General features: G+C 56.1%; 1 protein-coding gene and 1 long non-coding RNA gene across 4 annotated transcripts in view; both read right to left on the bottom strand.

Moving 5' to 3' along the window:
- LOC109263927 (uncharacterized) lies at positions 1–13,996 on the bottom strand. Its single transcript, XR_002078475.2, has 3 exons — positions 11,497–13,996; positions 10,611–10,718; positions 1–414 (listed from the first exon to the last, which is right to left on the bottom strand). It is a non-coding gene; the product is annotated as an uncharacterized LOC109263927 (long non-coding RNA).
- A 318-nt stretch (positions 13,997–14,314) lies between these two features.
- The window catches only part of MINDY4 (MINDY lysine 48 deubiquitinase 4), a 109,425-nt gene continuing 107,831 nt past the window's right edge, over positions 14,315–15,908 (bottom strand). For all 3 annotated transcript variants that reach the window (XM_019443729.2, XM_053896878.1, XM_019443730.2), the window contains exon 18: positions 14,315–14,747. In XM_019443729.2, the coding sequence (XP_019299274.2) occupies positions 14,699–14,747 (49 nt within the window). In that variant the 3' untranslated portion in view covers positions 14,315–14,698. The remainder of the gene's footprint in view (positions 14,748–15,908) is intronic.

The following is a 15,908-nucleotide window of genomic DNA, read 5'->3' as shown; positions in this document are numbered from 1 at the left end:
TTCTCTCCCCCAGCCCACCATGCCCCCAGCAGAGCTGAGCTCAGGGGATGATCCAGGAGATATCTGCACCCTGACCATCCGATTTCCCTGAGAGATAAGCACCCACCTCTCAAAGCCTAGAATTCCTCCCTGACAGATAACTCCTGGCCATTTAGCCGTCACACGATCCCCCTTAAATCAAAACCGGATTTAGCGGGCCACCAGTGATTCACCAGGGGCAGAACAATTTAGTAATTTTAATTTTCCAAGCTACTTCTCCTCTCATCGTCTTCCCCCACCCCTGCCTTCCCTGAGCAATACTGTGTGTGTTGGGGCTGGGGGCTGGGGGGGAGGGCGATGTCAAGCCTATTTCTGGAAAGTGGAATCTTCTGTTTGGATGTTCACTCAACTCTCCAGCAATATCCCCGCTTGATGCTGCAGAGGAGGAGACAGAGAGACAAGATGGGGACAGTCGCCCCCAGCCCTGCTAGCATCCATGAGAGTTCGACACGCCACATTCAAAGATGGGAGCAGGGCTTCGAGGATGGGCTGGGCTCCCAGGACTGAATGAGGGTGCCTTGAGGACACAGGGCCGCCCCCTGTCCCACCCCCAACTCTGCTTGGACTGGAGGAGAAAAGAGGGAATGAAGTCACGGTTTCCCCAGCCCTGCCCTGCGGGCGAGGAGGCCGTGCCGGGCCAGGAGGGCGGCATCCCTCACTTCCAGAAAATGCTGGTGGTGGCATTCTTGCCAGGCGGCCGGCAACACCCCTGGGGGCCAGGTAGGGCAGAGGGCTCTGCCTGGAGCCAGCCTCTGCAGTGTGGGTCCCTGGAAGGGGAGTCCTTGTCCTGTGTATAAGCGACTTCGGAGCATTTCCTTGCCCTGGGCACACACACACACTTCCCCTCTCCACTGACCTCACTGCTACTGCAGCTTCCGCTCTATTTTCCAGGCCCTTAACCCCTCCTGCCTGGGCCCTCAAAATCTCCTCTCTGTGCCTTATTACATCCTAACGCATCAAGATTGGGAAAAGAGGCTCCGCTGGCCGTGGATCTGATGCCCTCGTTTTACACATGGGGAAACTGAGGCTCGGAGAGGCAAGGTGGCATGCCCAGCATCCTTTTGTGAGTCAGGGGGGAGTTAGGACTAGAGTCTGGGTCTCCTGGTGCCTGCCGAGGCCTGGCCTGCTAGCCACACCCAGCCTCTTCCTCCCCTCTTCTCTAGTTGGTGAGAGGCTATCTCCTCCTTGGACTCCAGCAAGGACTCAGAAAAGCGCCTTCCCTGAGTAAGAGGAAAGAGACCTGGGCAGCAAGAACATATCCATGAGGGAGCCTGCCATCTACTCCCCCAGCCCGCAGGACCTAATGTTTCCATCTCCCAGCAGGGCCTGAGCCAGTGTAGAGGTAGGTCAACCCCCCACCAATGCCGTTGTCCCCCAAATGTCTAACCCCCGTGGCTCTTTCGAGTTCTGCTCAGTTTTCAAGGTTTCCCAGCCACCCTGCCCCCCTCTCATTCTGCCCCCTCGCCTATAGCCAGTGTCCCCAGAAGGGGTGTCCACATGCCCTCAGCAAGTTCTGCAGGCAGGAACGATGCTCCCTCTCCTCCTCCAGCCCCTCTCCTGGATGCCCCATGCCACGTGGCCACCTGGCCTCACTGCTCTGCTGTGGATCCCACGGCTACTGCTGCTCTCTACTATATCTTCCTTGGCCGTGTCTCTTCCTGAGAACCGCCACGGCTGCTGGCTCCTGCCCCAGCTGTCCCTTGGTCCCATCACCTGTGCCGGGTTCCCTTTGCCTCCTCTGGGTCCCGCTGCTGGGACCGGCTTGGCGCTTCACAGGGCCAAAGCCTCACTGGATTCTTTGGCTTCTCCCCCAAGCAAGTCCCGGCTGGGTTCCCGCCATAGGAGCAGACGCGGGCCCAGGCGCAGCCTCCTGCTCCTTCCTGGGCCCGACAGCAGGGCCACTTAGGTGCCAGCGGGTAGCGGGGCTTTCGGGAAATTCCTGTTTCTCCAAGCTAGTGGCTGTTCTCACAACTCACCACCAGGATTCACCTGTTCATCTTTACACCAACACAGTTGTAAAATTTAGCTTTTCATATTTGTTTATGGAGGCAGAGGCCCATGAACGCAAAAGAGCCCAGGGTCCATGAAAGTGAAAACATGGCCTTGCCCCCCACCACGGCCGCCCCCCACCACTACGGCTAGACAACAGTGCGCAGGGCAGGGACAGAGATGAGCACACTCCCGCCAGGCTCAGACTGACCCTTCTAACAAGTAAAGCATATTCCCAGGCTGAGCTGTGTCCCCAGCCCTCTCCTTCACGATGAGTCCTCAATCCCTCTCACTTGCCCTTGCCAAGCCACACCTGGCTGGGGTGCCACTACACAGGCTTAGCTGTCCCTTCCCCCTCCCCTGACAGTGCATGGGCTTGCATCCTCAAATGTGGGTGCACGTGCGTGCGCACACACACACACACACACACACACACACAGCATGTGCTTGCACACACGTGTACATACGCACGGGCAATGCACACGTACACACCAGCATATACATCGGTTGCACGCACATGTGTATACACATATGCAAACACGTGTGCATACTCAAACCCACGCAAGTGCATGCACAACCTCACATGTGCACAGGCTTGTAAATACACAGAGCAGAAATACACATGGTGGCCATGAACCTTGCACCTCCTAAACCCTCTGCTGTGTATCCTGCGGCCTCTGCTGCCTGTACCCTGAACCCTGGAGACTGCATGGTCTCTCTGGCACCTTCGAGCTCTCATAGCTGTTACCACCTGTGCTGTTCATAATCCAGGGGCCTCTCTCAACTCATCTCCTTATCGGGAAGCTGACTTTAGATGGTGGAGAGGAGGAGGCGTGAGCAAGAGGAATGCAGTGGTAGGCATTTCTGTAACTGCATGGCTCCAAGGTTCCTCTCTTGGGAATACACTATGTGTGTCCTAGTCTCTTCATTTCCAGTCAGGACCCCCTACCCTGGGGGGGGGGGACTGGATCTGACCCAGCTCTCTGCTCATAGCCAGATGGGGAGCAGGCTCGGTGTACAGAGAAGCTCACGAAAGTTTTCAACGGTGAAGAGAGCCAGCCATCTGCCAGCCCACCAGCCAGTGTCAGGAGGGGTGTGCTGGGCCCCTGTGGAGTGGGGATGGGCAGGTGCAATTCTGGGACCACCCTTTTTACTCTTTGGCTTCCTAGGATGTCATGATGCTGTGGGCTGGGGCCGGTAGGGGTGAGTCTAGGAAGGTGGGAGGTGCCCACCCTTGTCCCTCTCCATTGCAGACCCCTCCCTCTGTGGTCCGCTCTGGGGATTCTATTCATGTGAAGCCAACATTCCTGGAGCCCACAGGGCCAGCAAGATCATCTCACACAGGCAGATCGCTGTCTTGCCTAATGAGAAAATGATCACATGGCCCCCTGCCCCGGGCCCCTGCGCCCAGCCAGGCTCTGGCTCCCCAGCCCTCAGTGTCAGCAGCCTCACCCCAACACATGCACACCTCCCGCTTGTGCTGTTGTTCTATAGGTGTGTCCATTGGGCAACTCACAGGGTCCCTGTGCCTCGCCATCCAGAGCCACCCTGTCACCAAGGGTTGGGCACCTCTGAACGCCCAGGGTATTAGACCATTAGGATAGGAGGGCCTTCAGGTCATTAAGACTCTATTGCACAAAAGTGAACTGAGGCCATGAGCTAAAGTGGCTTCCCCAGTGTCACACGCAGTGACCCCCCCCCCCGCCCCGTCCCACCAGCAGAGCAACAGCCACCAGGGCACACAGTGGACCAGGAAGGACTTGCAGCATGAGGGAGGCAGGACTCCCCACGACACACACCCTGTTTCATCACTGCACACCTCCTCCAGGCCAACCTCACTCACTGGCAACTTTAAAGAACCAGGGCCTCAGGGGTTGGGGATACAGTGTCTGGAATTCAGGAAGTCCAGTCCCCTTACAGTGATCCTGCCTCTGCCCAGGCCAGGCCCAGGCCTAACAAAGGCTAAATATACAGTGTTGGCAGCATCCAAGGGGTGGGTGAGAGGCCTTCTCCCAAGCACTCCGTGTTCAAGAGCGAGAAGCCCTCGGAAGAGGCCATTTTTAGAGCCAGAGGCTAGGAAAGAGGCCTGGGTCAGCTGCCTGCCTGTATCTCCCACTCACCAGTCTAAGGGCAGGTGGACAGAGGAGGAGACCCAGGCCATAAGTTCTCTGGCGGTTGGGGGCCCAGACTCACAAATACAAGGCAAAGAAGAACCCAGGTGAGCTTATGAGCTGGGGGTGGGGAGTGATCAGTAAGGGTGGAAGAAATCATAGAAGCCTTCCTGGAGGAGGCATGGAATTTCAGGATCCGGAGGGATCTGAAAAGCTGCCTAAACCTGCACATCACCGACCCAGGATGCTCTTCGATATCATTTGATATCCAGAGGGTCATGATGTCCTGTGTGGGTACTTCTCCCACTCGACAGCTCATGGGAACGGTTAGAGAATTGCTCGCCAGAGGGAAGAACCGAAGGTCAGAATCAAAGAGGGCTGGTGTGAAGTGGGGTCAGGCTTGTGCAGAGGTAAATTTCTTTGGTAGAGAAGTCAGGGTAGGAAGGGGAAGAATCAATGCAGGTCTTATCTCATCTACCTTTTATATCTGTTCTAAAAGCACTTGGGGATTCCATCAGTGCTTCTCAGACTATACTGCAAACGTGAGTCCCCTGGAGGGCTTATTAAAACACTGCTCCTGATTCAGTAGGTCCGGGTGGGGCCCCAAGGTTTTGCAGCTCTAACAATCTCCCAGTCGACACTAATGCTCTCTGGTCTCAGGACTTTGAGCAGCAAGTGTCTGAATTACAAAACAAGACAAAACTCCGGATCACAGTCTAGTTAAAATAAAAACACAGAGAGGCAGGAAGCTTCTTGTGACACCAGAGAAAGATTACAATGGAGCATCACTTTCCCTCTGAGCTTCCCGGAAGCCATCGCAAGAAAGGAAGACATGTTTACCAATGCTTCCTCTATGGTAATAGAGACGGCCGCCTGTGCTAGGGAGGAAGTTTCTCCCCAGATTCTGGCTGCTCAAGGAACTGATCGAGGAGACCTTATTATCAGGAGATTTGAGGAGCAGGCAGAGGCTGTGCTTTAGGGGCATTGTGGGCCTTTCTGTGACAAGGGCTGAGCCTGGGCACCTCAGTGGGGTGCAGCATCCTGATGGAGAGTCACAGTGCGGATAACATGATGCCCCTTGGTGCCCGGCCTGGGCCAGTGCCACGGTCAATGCCCATAGGTGACCATCCTTCCACCACTCAGCGGCTCAGCCCCGAGCTGGCTCAAGTGGAGAGAAACTCACAACTCTGATGCTCCACCATGCAGCCCTGGGCGTGTGAGGCAGGGTAGCCGAGGCCCAGGCCTGAGGCTCAGGAAGGGGTGAGGTGGATTTGTGGGCAGCGGGAGATCCCCACCTCTTCCCAATAATCAGGAAAGGCTTCCTAGAAGAGGGGACATGGCAGACAGATTTGTTTATGCAAAGGAAGGGAGGTGGTTTGGGAAGAGGAAAGGCCCAAGCAGGAAGATGGATGGATGAGTGGGCTTCTAGCCATGGCAGGGGTGGGGCGGTTCCCTCGCTGCCCCTCTCTCCAGGGCTGACTGAGACCCTCAGAGAGGGGCTGCTGGAAGAGGGATGGTGTGCTCTGTGAGTCTGTCTGGGCTTCAGAGCCTGAATCTCTGCTTTCCCTCCAGGTCAGCACAGGGAAGGAGGCCTGAGCCCTGCCTGCCTCAGGTGCACCTGGCTGGGGGTGCAGGGGCTCTGCCTTCAGAGAGCTCCTGGCCCAGACCGGTGTGGTGGGGGGGGGGGGGGGAGCTGGGGCTGAATGAGGAGCTTGAACAATTAGGCCTCTGAACGTGACTGTGGGCACAGCCATGGATGGGACACAGGAGATGACAGACTTTGTCAGCCTTGTGCCACATGGCCTTGGGAGGTGACCGCCCCAGCCAGAGGTTCTTAAGCAGCTGTGTTCCTATGAAAGGCCAACCTGAACAGTCATCTCAGCCTAAGGGGGTGTCAAGGAGAGCACAGCTGAGTCACAAGGTGCTAGGTTCTCAGCTTTCCTTGGTGGTGACCAAGCTAGGTTCTCAGCTTTCCTTCCCGGGGTGACCAAGGATATACCTCTCTCTTTCCAGACTCCTTTGTGATGAAGGGGACGTGCATAATCCTGATGACTTTCCAGAAAAGGAAATGGAAAATCTTTAGACAAATAAACCCAAGGTGTGTCTGTGTTAGTGGGGAAGAAGGAAAAAAAGTGCTTGGCATTTTCTATGGTTGCCAAAGCCATCGGGGCTGGGGGACGACAGGAAGTGGGGTTTGAAGGAGACTCTGAAGCTGGATGCCTGCTCCCACCTTGGCTGGCCGGGCTTCCTCTGAGCAGGGCCAGGCAGGGGGCCTGGCCCATCCTTTTCTCTGGGCCACTGACAGGGAGCCATCTGAATCTAAGGGAACACTGGGCTCCCATAATGGCTTGCAGGTATAGAAACTAGGGTGCTCACAGACATTTCCAGAGGCCCTGAAGTCTCAGGCCTGGGCTGCTGACTGGGGAAAATAATCAAGGAAGACAGGGGATGAGGGATTCCAGGAAGTGTCTCGCTCCTCCCCCACCCCTCTGCTTCGTGGCCTTCCAGGAGGCAGGGGAGCAAGTAAGAACGTGACATCTGCCATCTATTAGCCTGGAGGCCCTGAGCGAGTACCTTGGCTCTCTGAGACTCAGTTTCCCCACCTGAAAGTGAGAGGTTTGAGAGAGGGGCCCTGCAGGTGCTGCACACAGTGCCTGCCACTGGTGCCCTCGTCTCAGTCTCAGGAGTGGTCACTGCTTTGCAGAGCCACCTCGTCTGATGACCTCATTTTACAAAAGTGGAGAGGGAGGGCCATATGGGGTGACTGGAGAGGGGAGCACATATTCAGTTAGCCCAGAAGCTGCTATGGGGCCATGAGAGCTGGAGAAAGGAGAGGAAGGATTGACATTTGGGGGAGGGGGTCAGGGAAGAGGGGCTGACCTCCAGGGATGGAGTGGCCTCACCGTGTCACCCCATCCCACATGGTCACACTTCTTGTCTCTCCGTGACCTAGATCCACCCGGATTCCTGCATCCTCCCATCCAGCTCCCAGTCAAAGAGCCAACATCTGCTGGGTGCAGACTGGGAACCAAGGCCAGTTGCAAGCACTGTGCCCTTACTCCCATCCCAACCTTAAGAGGTACAGGGTGTTATTATTCTCATTTCACAGGGAGGGAAACTGAGGCCCAGAGAGGTTTTTGGTTTGTTGGTTTGTTTCGTCTTTTTATTCTGTTTTGCAACTCAGGTGACACAACCGAGAAGTTAGAGCTAAGATCTAAACCCGGGTCATCAAAGTCCAGGTCCCAGTTTATAACGCTCCCCACCCCTCGGCAGGCTGCGCAGTCCCGTCTTGGTACACAGCCCCCCGTGGGTGCAGCAAGGACCCCCTCCCCCAACCCAGAGGGAACACGGCAGACAAGAGCTTGGCCTTCTGACCCATAGGTTCCAGAGAGCCAGGGCCCAAACGACAGTGCATGTGAAGGAAGCAGGAGCCTCAGACCAGAGACTGGGACTGTGCTTTCCTGCCTGAGAGCTTCCTGGTCCTCAGGAGAGGAGCAGTTTCCATAATGCCCACTAACACCCCAAATGGCCAAGCTGGGGGTCCCAGGCTCTGAGAACACAGTTGGGGCAGCCCACGTGGCAGATGCCCTCCCCACGGAGGGACTGGGAGCCATCCTGCCAGCCTGGCTGTCGTCCATGTGTACTTGGAGGTGGCCAGGCCCAAGGGAGCCAGCCGGTCCCGTCCAGCTGGCCCAAGGTCACCAACAGCTTCGAAAACAATGGGCAGTGGGTCCAGCCGTAGCCGGGTCCAGAACAAAGGCCTGGGCACTTCCTCACATTGAGGCCCCCTCCTTCATGGTTTGCCAAGACAGGAGACGGAGGAAGCCTTCATCGGGAGGTAGGGATGTTTTGCAAAGACCATTCCCAGGAGAGCTACGGCCACCAGTGCCAACAGGGGAGCACACAGAAGCAACGGCTGCTCAAGGCCAAAGTCTGCCTGCCAGGAAGCAGGGGAGAGAGGGGCCTTGACTCCAAGCCCATGGGCCCCCTCCCCCCACCTCACCCCCTAGGCTGAACCATTAAAATGCAAGGTGTCTCCCACTGCTGCTCCTCTCTGGGGCCCTAGCTCAGAGGCTGGCGTCTGCCCTCTGGCCCACCCCGCACGCTGCTGCAGCACGGTCTTCTAAAGCAGCGTGGAGCCACCGCTGCCCTGCTCCGAGACCCCCCACGGCTTCCCAGGGCTCAGGAGGCAGCGCCACCCCCTTTGCCGGACACACAAGCCCTTCAGCTCTAACATTCCTTATCTTCCCGCCGCCCCAGATGCCCCAGCCCCTCCCTTCCTCCTGGCAGCCCTGACCCTGCCCATCCGGGCTGGGGTACCTCTGCCCCTCCTCCTCCCCTACTTTCCTTCAGGCCCACCTTCAATTCTCCCCCTCCAAGAAGCCTCACTGACTGCTCCGGCCTGTACAAGTTTCCCTCTTCTAAGCCCTATGCCCCCAATAAAACCCAAGAAGGATCTGAGCCTGGGACTTGGGAATCAAGTCAGGAAATCAATCGGTAACAAAACAATCCTTCCTGAGAGTAAGGTTCCCATACACAGCACAGTCTGTTTACACAACTGTCCTGGCGTGATTATTAATAACACTCCCTCAGGCCCGGTCCCCGTGCCGGGGCAGAGCCCAGAGACGGTGCTGACAACCGGTGTCTATAGTGCCCTGAGAGTATTCACGCTGGGCACCCAGGCAGGACACAAGGAGGTGGGTGCTATCATGGAGGTGAGCCCCATTCCACAGGGAGGCAGGGCTTTTCCTGAACCTCCCAGATGCCGAGAGGCCTTAAAACAGAAAATGCCAGATAAGCACCCAGGATTGCCCTTATCAAGGGCCACAGGAAAGGCGCAGGGTTTAATCTCAAAACCACACCCGGAATCAACGGTTTAAAGACCTCAGGCAGTAAGTACCTCTCCACCCCAACACCCAGTGACTGGGGCTTTATGCCTGGAGGGGGGATGGGGGAGGGGCGCAGGGGTGGGTGATGGAGGGGCTTCTCCAAAGATGGGGAATGATCTTTGGGCTTCATCCCCCAGGATGAGACAGGTACACGAGGAGCGGGAAAGAAGGAAGACCAGGAGCCTCAGGCCCAAGGGCGAGGAAACAGGGTGGTGTAGAGGGTGTGTGTGTGTGTGTGTGTGTGTGTGTGTGTGTGTGTGTGTGCATGCGTGCATGCATATACACTTGTCGGGTAACAAGAGAAACCTGTAGCTGGGATCTGGGCTGTGAGAGAGGTGCTGATTGAGGGCCCTCGGAGGGTGGGTCCTGCACTTTCAGTTAGGTAATCCCAAAGGGCTTCCTAGAAGAGGGGCCTTGGAGACAGGCTTTGAGGGTCAGGTCAGATTTGGCAGATGGTCATGGGGAGCCAGAGGGCAGGGACCCAGGTGCAGTAAAGAGCACTGGCAAACGCTGCAGGCGGCAAGGGGCTTCAAGCAGCTGCTATGGTTGGGGGTGCAAGGAGTGTGGAGCTGGGAGTAAGGTGAGGAGGCAGACAGGCAGGTTGGAATCATCCCCTTAGACTTCCCATCACACGTATTCCCTTGAGCCCAAAGGCCGTCTGGTGTTCTGGTCTCCAAGAGACCCTTCCATGAAGGAGAAATGTCCCAGCAGGGGTCTTCACGAACAATTCCTATCTGGCCTCAGTTTCCCCATCCGTGAACAGAAGGCCTTCGATGATTTCCCAGACAACAGGATATAGCATAGGTATCTCCCGGGAATGTGGACAGAACAGTAGATGAAGCACTTTGACGCCAAGACAGCAGGAAAGGCCAAGGGCGGGCAGCTGTGAGCACCGAGCCCCTGACCAGCGTGGGGCTCTGATTCCTCTCTTGCGCAGAGGTCTGCTGTGAAGCACATCCCCGAGCAACATGCCGAAACTGGCAGTGCGCCACACTGACCCATGGGCAGCCTGCCCGCCCACTCTCCCACCCACCTGCCAACCACCCCTCGTCCTGCGTTAAGCAATCTCTATTATCGCAAATGCCTGACATTTTTGCCTGGTAATTACAGCTCCCACAGCCCCAGGAGGATTAGGGCACGATTAGGGAGTAGGGAGGACTCTGGCAGATGGGGAGAAATACCTGTAAATAGACTCGGCAGCCTGATTGCCTCCTGCAAGTTTAGGCTCCCGGAAGGGCTCAGTGGCCAGTGAGGATCATCCTGGGGCCTTGGAAAGCAAAGGCCATCAGCGTCTGTCACCCCCATCATCTCCTGGCCTCCCCACTCATACTGCCTTCCCTGGGCAGTATGTGCCCCTCAATGTGCCCCCTGCCTCTGCCCCACACTCACTCCCCCATCAGGGAGAGAGATCTCAAGTAGAGCTCTGAGCAAACCTTGTCTCCTGGGAATAGGTCCCAGCCCTGGGCCTGCTGTCTGAGGCCTTCCCCCACTCTGTCCCTCCTCTGATTCTCTGGGACTCCCACTCTGGGGTCACCTCAATGAGGCCCACAGACCTCATGGACTTTCAGGGTCTCTCACCAACCTTTCACCTTGAATGATCTGCCATCCAACTCTCCACTTGTCAAAACCGTGCCCATCCATCAAGACTTAGGTAAGATGCTGCCACTGCCGAGGAGCCCTCCAGTCCCCTCTGGAAATATTAAGAGCAAACACTTTGCAGGTCCTTGTGACGTGCCAGGCCCTACTCACTGTGCATTGACACACTGAATCCTCAGTACAGCCCTGGCCAGGTGCTAATTTTACAGACGAGGAAACTGAGGCCCAAAGAGCTTAGGTCAGGGGCTCACAGTTGCACAGGCAGGAAGCAGAGGGGACCCCTGGTCCTGATGCTGCTTGTCCTTGTACAACACTTCTCCCGCACGTCCCTTCAGTACAGCCTCGTTATGGGGCCAACTTCTGCGTCATCACACCCTCAGCCCCACAAAATCACAAGTTCTAGAGTACAGCTCTCTCTAACTGTAACCTGAGTCATCTGATGGTTTTATTAGAATGCAGATTCCGATTCAGGAGGTGGTGGGTGGAGCCTGAGAGTCTGCCTGTCTAGGAAGTGCTCCAGTGTTGTTGGTGCTCCTAGTCTAAGGACCACACGTTGAGTAGCAAGACTAGAGCCTACACTAGGGCAGACAAGTCTTCCCCTTGCCATTGTTGGCTTAGTAGAGCCACGGGACTGTGGGAGCCTAAGACTGGTCCTTCACCATCCGTGGCCCTCCCAGGAGGGTGGGCCCCCTGTCGGTGCTCGCGACGGGCTGGGCCCCCACCGCTAACTTCCTTCTGCTCAGAAAAAAGCAGTGGGCTGGGGTCTGGATGCACCCCTGCCTTAGGATATCCCCCAGCACCCCTCCAAGCCTTGGCCCAGCTCTGAGCCCCCAAGGAATGCTTGCAGTTCTTCTGGAAACTACTCTTCTTACCTGTGCTGCTGCCACAAAGCACCTACAGAGACAGCAGGTCTCTGCTCAGCCAACACATCCTGTCCTCTGGCCACGGAAGAAGGTGAAGAAAGCACTTGGCAGTGGAAGAGGCCAGTAACTACTGATGACTTCTTTGGAGAGAGGCGTCAGTGTGCCAGGATCCCTTCCCCCAGCCATGGGGCACGGAGGCGTGCATCTCCTCTCCTAAAGCCAAGTGGGGGAGGCTTCCAGAAAGCTGCTTGAAAGCTTGCTGTGTGTGCCCACAGTGTGGGATGGTCCCCGACTCCCACCTAAGGATGGGAGACATTGTTGTTCCCTATGGGAGGCTGAGCAGAGAGATAGGCTGAGGTGGGAAAGGTCTGACCTCCCGAGCTGGGTAGGCCTTGCATGGTTCAGACGTGGATCCTGCAGAAGGAAGACTCCGGTCTTCTTAAGAGGGGAAGGAGGAGGTTGACTTCACCAGAAGCTGGGTGGGACCAGGTACCAAGAGCTGTCGTAAGCAGCAGCTGGAGCGTGAATCACCTGACTCAGGAGAGGTCGCTAGTGACCGGAGCCCCAAAGAAGCAGGGGGCAGAGGAGTTTCCACTGATGGGGGAGTATGGACTTGAGCGGTCGTGAGATGGCCCTTACTGCTCACACAACTGGGAGGGCAGTACAACTGGCCGGCTCTTTCCCCCAGAGACCAAGAATTCACACCTCACTGAGGTCAGCTTGCTCACTGACCTGGCGGGGCCCGGCCCCCCCTGCCCTGTGCACCTGGGGCACAGATGGGGCAGCCACGCCCAGCACTGCCCTTGAGTGGGGTGGGAAGCCACCCAACTCTAGAACTCTCAACATTTTCTGCAGAATTCAGGAGGGTGTTAGTCCAAGTTCAAGGGTATAAGAAAGGCTAAAGATGCTCTTCCCAGAAAGTTACACATACATACGTGAACACAAAGATTTTAATAGAATTTGGGAAGGAGACTGTGGACCCGCTGAAGCCTGCCCACAGTCTCCGTAGAAAACCATGCACCTTGGGTGGAGAACAGCCGCCTGCAAGGAGGCACGGGCCTCTATTTCATTCTTGCAGGCTTGGTGGCAGTGCTGTGGCTCTACTCCAGGAGAGGGTGGCGCTGGGCTTTGCCCCTCTTCCATTCCAGGAAACCCCAGGCCCAGGGTGTCGCCCTGCGCAGGTACCTGCATCTTGGCTTCTAGAAGAGTGTTTTCATAATTTGTTGGGACTGGGTTTTTCAAGCAACGCTGGGAATATTTTGATTTGTCCAGCCCTGCCAATGGGACCCCGGTCAGGAGGTTAAGTGAGTTTCATTGCAAAGACACACTTTTCCTTCCCGGGTTGATAAACAAGCCTGCTGCAGGGAAACCGACTTCCTCCACTGGCGCTCAGCTGGAGCAGCCTGTCCCTGGCCAAGGAAAACAAATGCATAAACATTTCGGGGACATATAGGAAGCATTTCTGCTGGACGCCTGCTGCGAATGGCCGCTGGAGTTTACACAGCAAACCCCAGTGGGGCCTCCGCACAGCCTGGACAAGGCACTCCCTGCCTCGCACTTCCCTCCCGGCTCCTCCCAGCTTCTCCCCAAAGACCCACAATACGATAATACAATACGACAATCCGGCCACGGCTCGTGCCCAGCCCACAAGAGTGCAAAACAGGCTCTTGAGCTGTCACCTCCATACGCCTGGCACTTAAAGAGAAAGGGGTCTCCTTTCAGCCGGCACTGCAGAGAGAACACAGTCCCTGAGCTGCTGTGTCCCGAGCCCAAGAGGGGGCACACAAGAGGCTGGGGACCAGCTGCCGTCCAGTGTCCAGGACTCTCCCAGGCCTCTCCCTGGGCCAGGGCGACACAGGAGGAGCTCACACCCTGATCCTTCTGTGCAAACACCCACCTCTGCAGGGCCCATTGACAGCAATGGCCCACGCCCCTGCTGTGCGCAGCAGGGGCGGGCACTGTTGCAGGCTCTGCCCTTATGCTGCTCATGGCTTCTCACGTGGACGGACCTCGTGACAGAGGCTCCTGGAGCCCAGTGCTCTGCCTCTGCGTGCCCTTGCTCAGTCCCACTGTTAGGAGCCGTCGCGAGGGGTTCCTTGACTTCGGTTTTGGACACATCTCTCTCTCTCTCTCTTTCTCTCTCTCTCTCTCTCTCTCTCTCTCTCTCTCTGGTCTTCTCTCCCACCTGCCACTGCCTCTCTATACTTCTTCATATTCCCTTCTAAAGCCAGGAGGATGTAAATCAATGGAATCGAGGAGGCTGCAACTGTACAATTTTCCCTTTATGAATGTGTTTTTCCCATTCCCACCTGTCTTACCCTTGCTCTGGGGGGGGGGGTCTCCACAGGCTCTGCCCACCCACATTTCCGGCAGTTCTCTTCATAAGGGGCTCTGTGGCAGCCACATGGGGGAGACTCCCCCCGCTCCCTCTGCTCATCCCCATCTTATTGCCCTCTGTGGCCAAGAGGTCCCTCCCTAGAAGGTTCTTCCCCCCATATCCACTTGGCCAGGTCCACAGGACCATCCTCCCGGGATCTCCCAGGGATCTGGGTCTGCCCTGAGACAGGTTCCAGGGGACCTGAGTTGTTTCTGGTCAGCAGGGCTTACACTGGTGCCTTAGACCTGAGGCTGATCAGTAGAAGACAGGCTAGACCAGAAGCCCAGCCAGGGACCCTACTGGACCACCTGCCTGCACAGACCCTTTAGGTGATATCTCCAGGGCTCTGGGGCCCCTCCACCATCACTGTTCCCACCCTAGCCATGAACCACGCAGACCTCATGCTTCCTTCGCCATCACAGAACGAATGAGTCTCTCTCTGTCCTTAGCAAGGGTTTGACTTCTGCTTTATAAAAAGCCAACTACCAGAAATAATGAACCCGGGGTCCCCGGGCTGACCATATCACAGGCTTGATGAGGGGACAGGCGGCCCAACGGGGTGCAAGGGAGGGATGCAGACAAAAAGTGGCAGAGGCAGTCCAATCCTTGGCAGTCACGGCTCAGCTGAGAGGAAGCCACATAGCAGCACGCTAGGCCCTCATCACCATCCTGGGGGCCCTTCATGGAAGGGGCAGGGAGGTTCTGGACACTTCTGGAGCATTGCTGGTCCAGACAGGAGGGACGCTCTTCTGAAGGACTTGTCCCTGAGGCCTGGGGCTCAGCTGTCACCCCCAGTGATGAGTGGTGGAGCCATAGGCTTACCCACAGGAAAGGTCACAGGATGGGGTCGGAGCCGTTCCAGTTCACCGATGCCCCCTTCCACCTATGCACAGAGTGACAGATACAGAGTTAGAGCTGCAGGGGCCCACAGAGGAGCTGCCTCTTGTCCTCACTCACCTGAAGTTCCTGTCTCAGGGGCTTTGAGGATCTCTGGTTCCACCCTCCCTACCTCGCCTCTCCACATTCACACACGAACCTACACACTAGGCCCTTGTGAAACACAAATACACCTCGGACCCCAGAGAGCCATGGAGAAGACAGAAGCGACAGGTCATTTGTTCATTCATTCATTCATTCATCCCACAAGGGTCTACTGAGAACCTCATCCATGCCTGGCACTGGAGGGCCCTCAGCTGATGCAAGTAGGTGATTCACATGCGCGGATCCGGCCACCTTCCAGGGGTACTGATGGTGACACTTTAAAGCACATGGGAAGACAGAGATATGGGAGAAGGCTGGAGTGTTGTCCCAGAGAAGGAGGGAGAGAGGTGGGGGCAGAGGGTGGGAAGCAGGCAAGGTGGCACACAGCACAGGACCTGAAAGCCTCGAAGGAATCTGGGCTTTGCTCTAAGAGCCACCGGAAGCCAGTAGAAGGCTGTGAGCAGCTCGGTAAAACACAGACTTGCATTTTTAAAAATTACTTCATGAAGCCTTAAGAAGCAGTGAGTACTGGGGTGCATGGGTGGCTCAGTCAGTTAAGCATCCGACTCTTGATTTTGACTCAGGTCATGATCTCCCGGTTCAGGGGTTCAAGCCCCACATCAGGCTCTGTGCTGATGATGCGGAGCCTGCTAGGGATTCTCCCTCTCCCCTTCTCTTTAACCCCTCCTCCGATCATGCATGCTTTCTCTCTCTCAAAATAAATAACAAACATTAAAAAAAAAAAAAAGCAGTGAGTATAATTTTACTGTAGCCCAGGGCTGGATACAATTTAATACTAGTTCAATTCCAAAATCAGAATTATTGGAGGTGAGACCACAAAACATCCCAACACTTGATTTTAATACATGGCACCCTAGTGTTCTAAAACAGTGGATGGGATATTTCTGCAAGTTCTGGCACTGGCTGTATTACACATATACATGCATCCTAAGGTTATATGAACTAAGAAGCAGGTGTTGCACACCTCAACAGCAGTCCTAGGGTGCAGACTTTGGGAACTGGGGTCTAGAAATGCTTTTCACAGTGTGGGGCTTGAGGAGAG

This window comes from Panthera pardus, unplaced genomic scaffold, assembly GCF_024362965.1.
Source record: "Panthera pardus isolate Hobbes unplaced genomic scaffold, ASM2436296v1 HiC_scaffold_8, whole genome shotgun sequence".
Lineage (NCBI taxonomy): Eukaryota > Metazoa > Chordata > Mammalia > Carnivora > Felidae > Panthera > Panthera pardus.
This window is presented reverse-complemented; position numbering and strand designations above follow the sequence as displayed.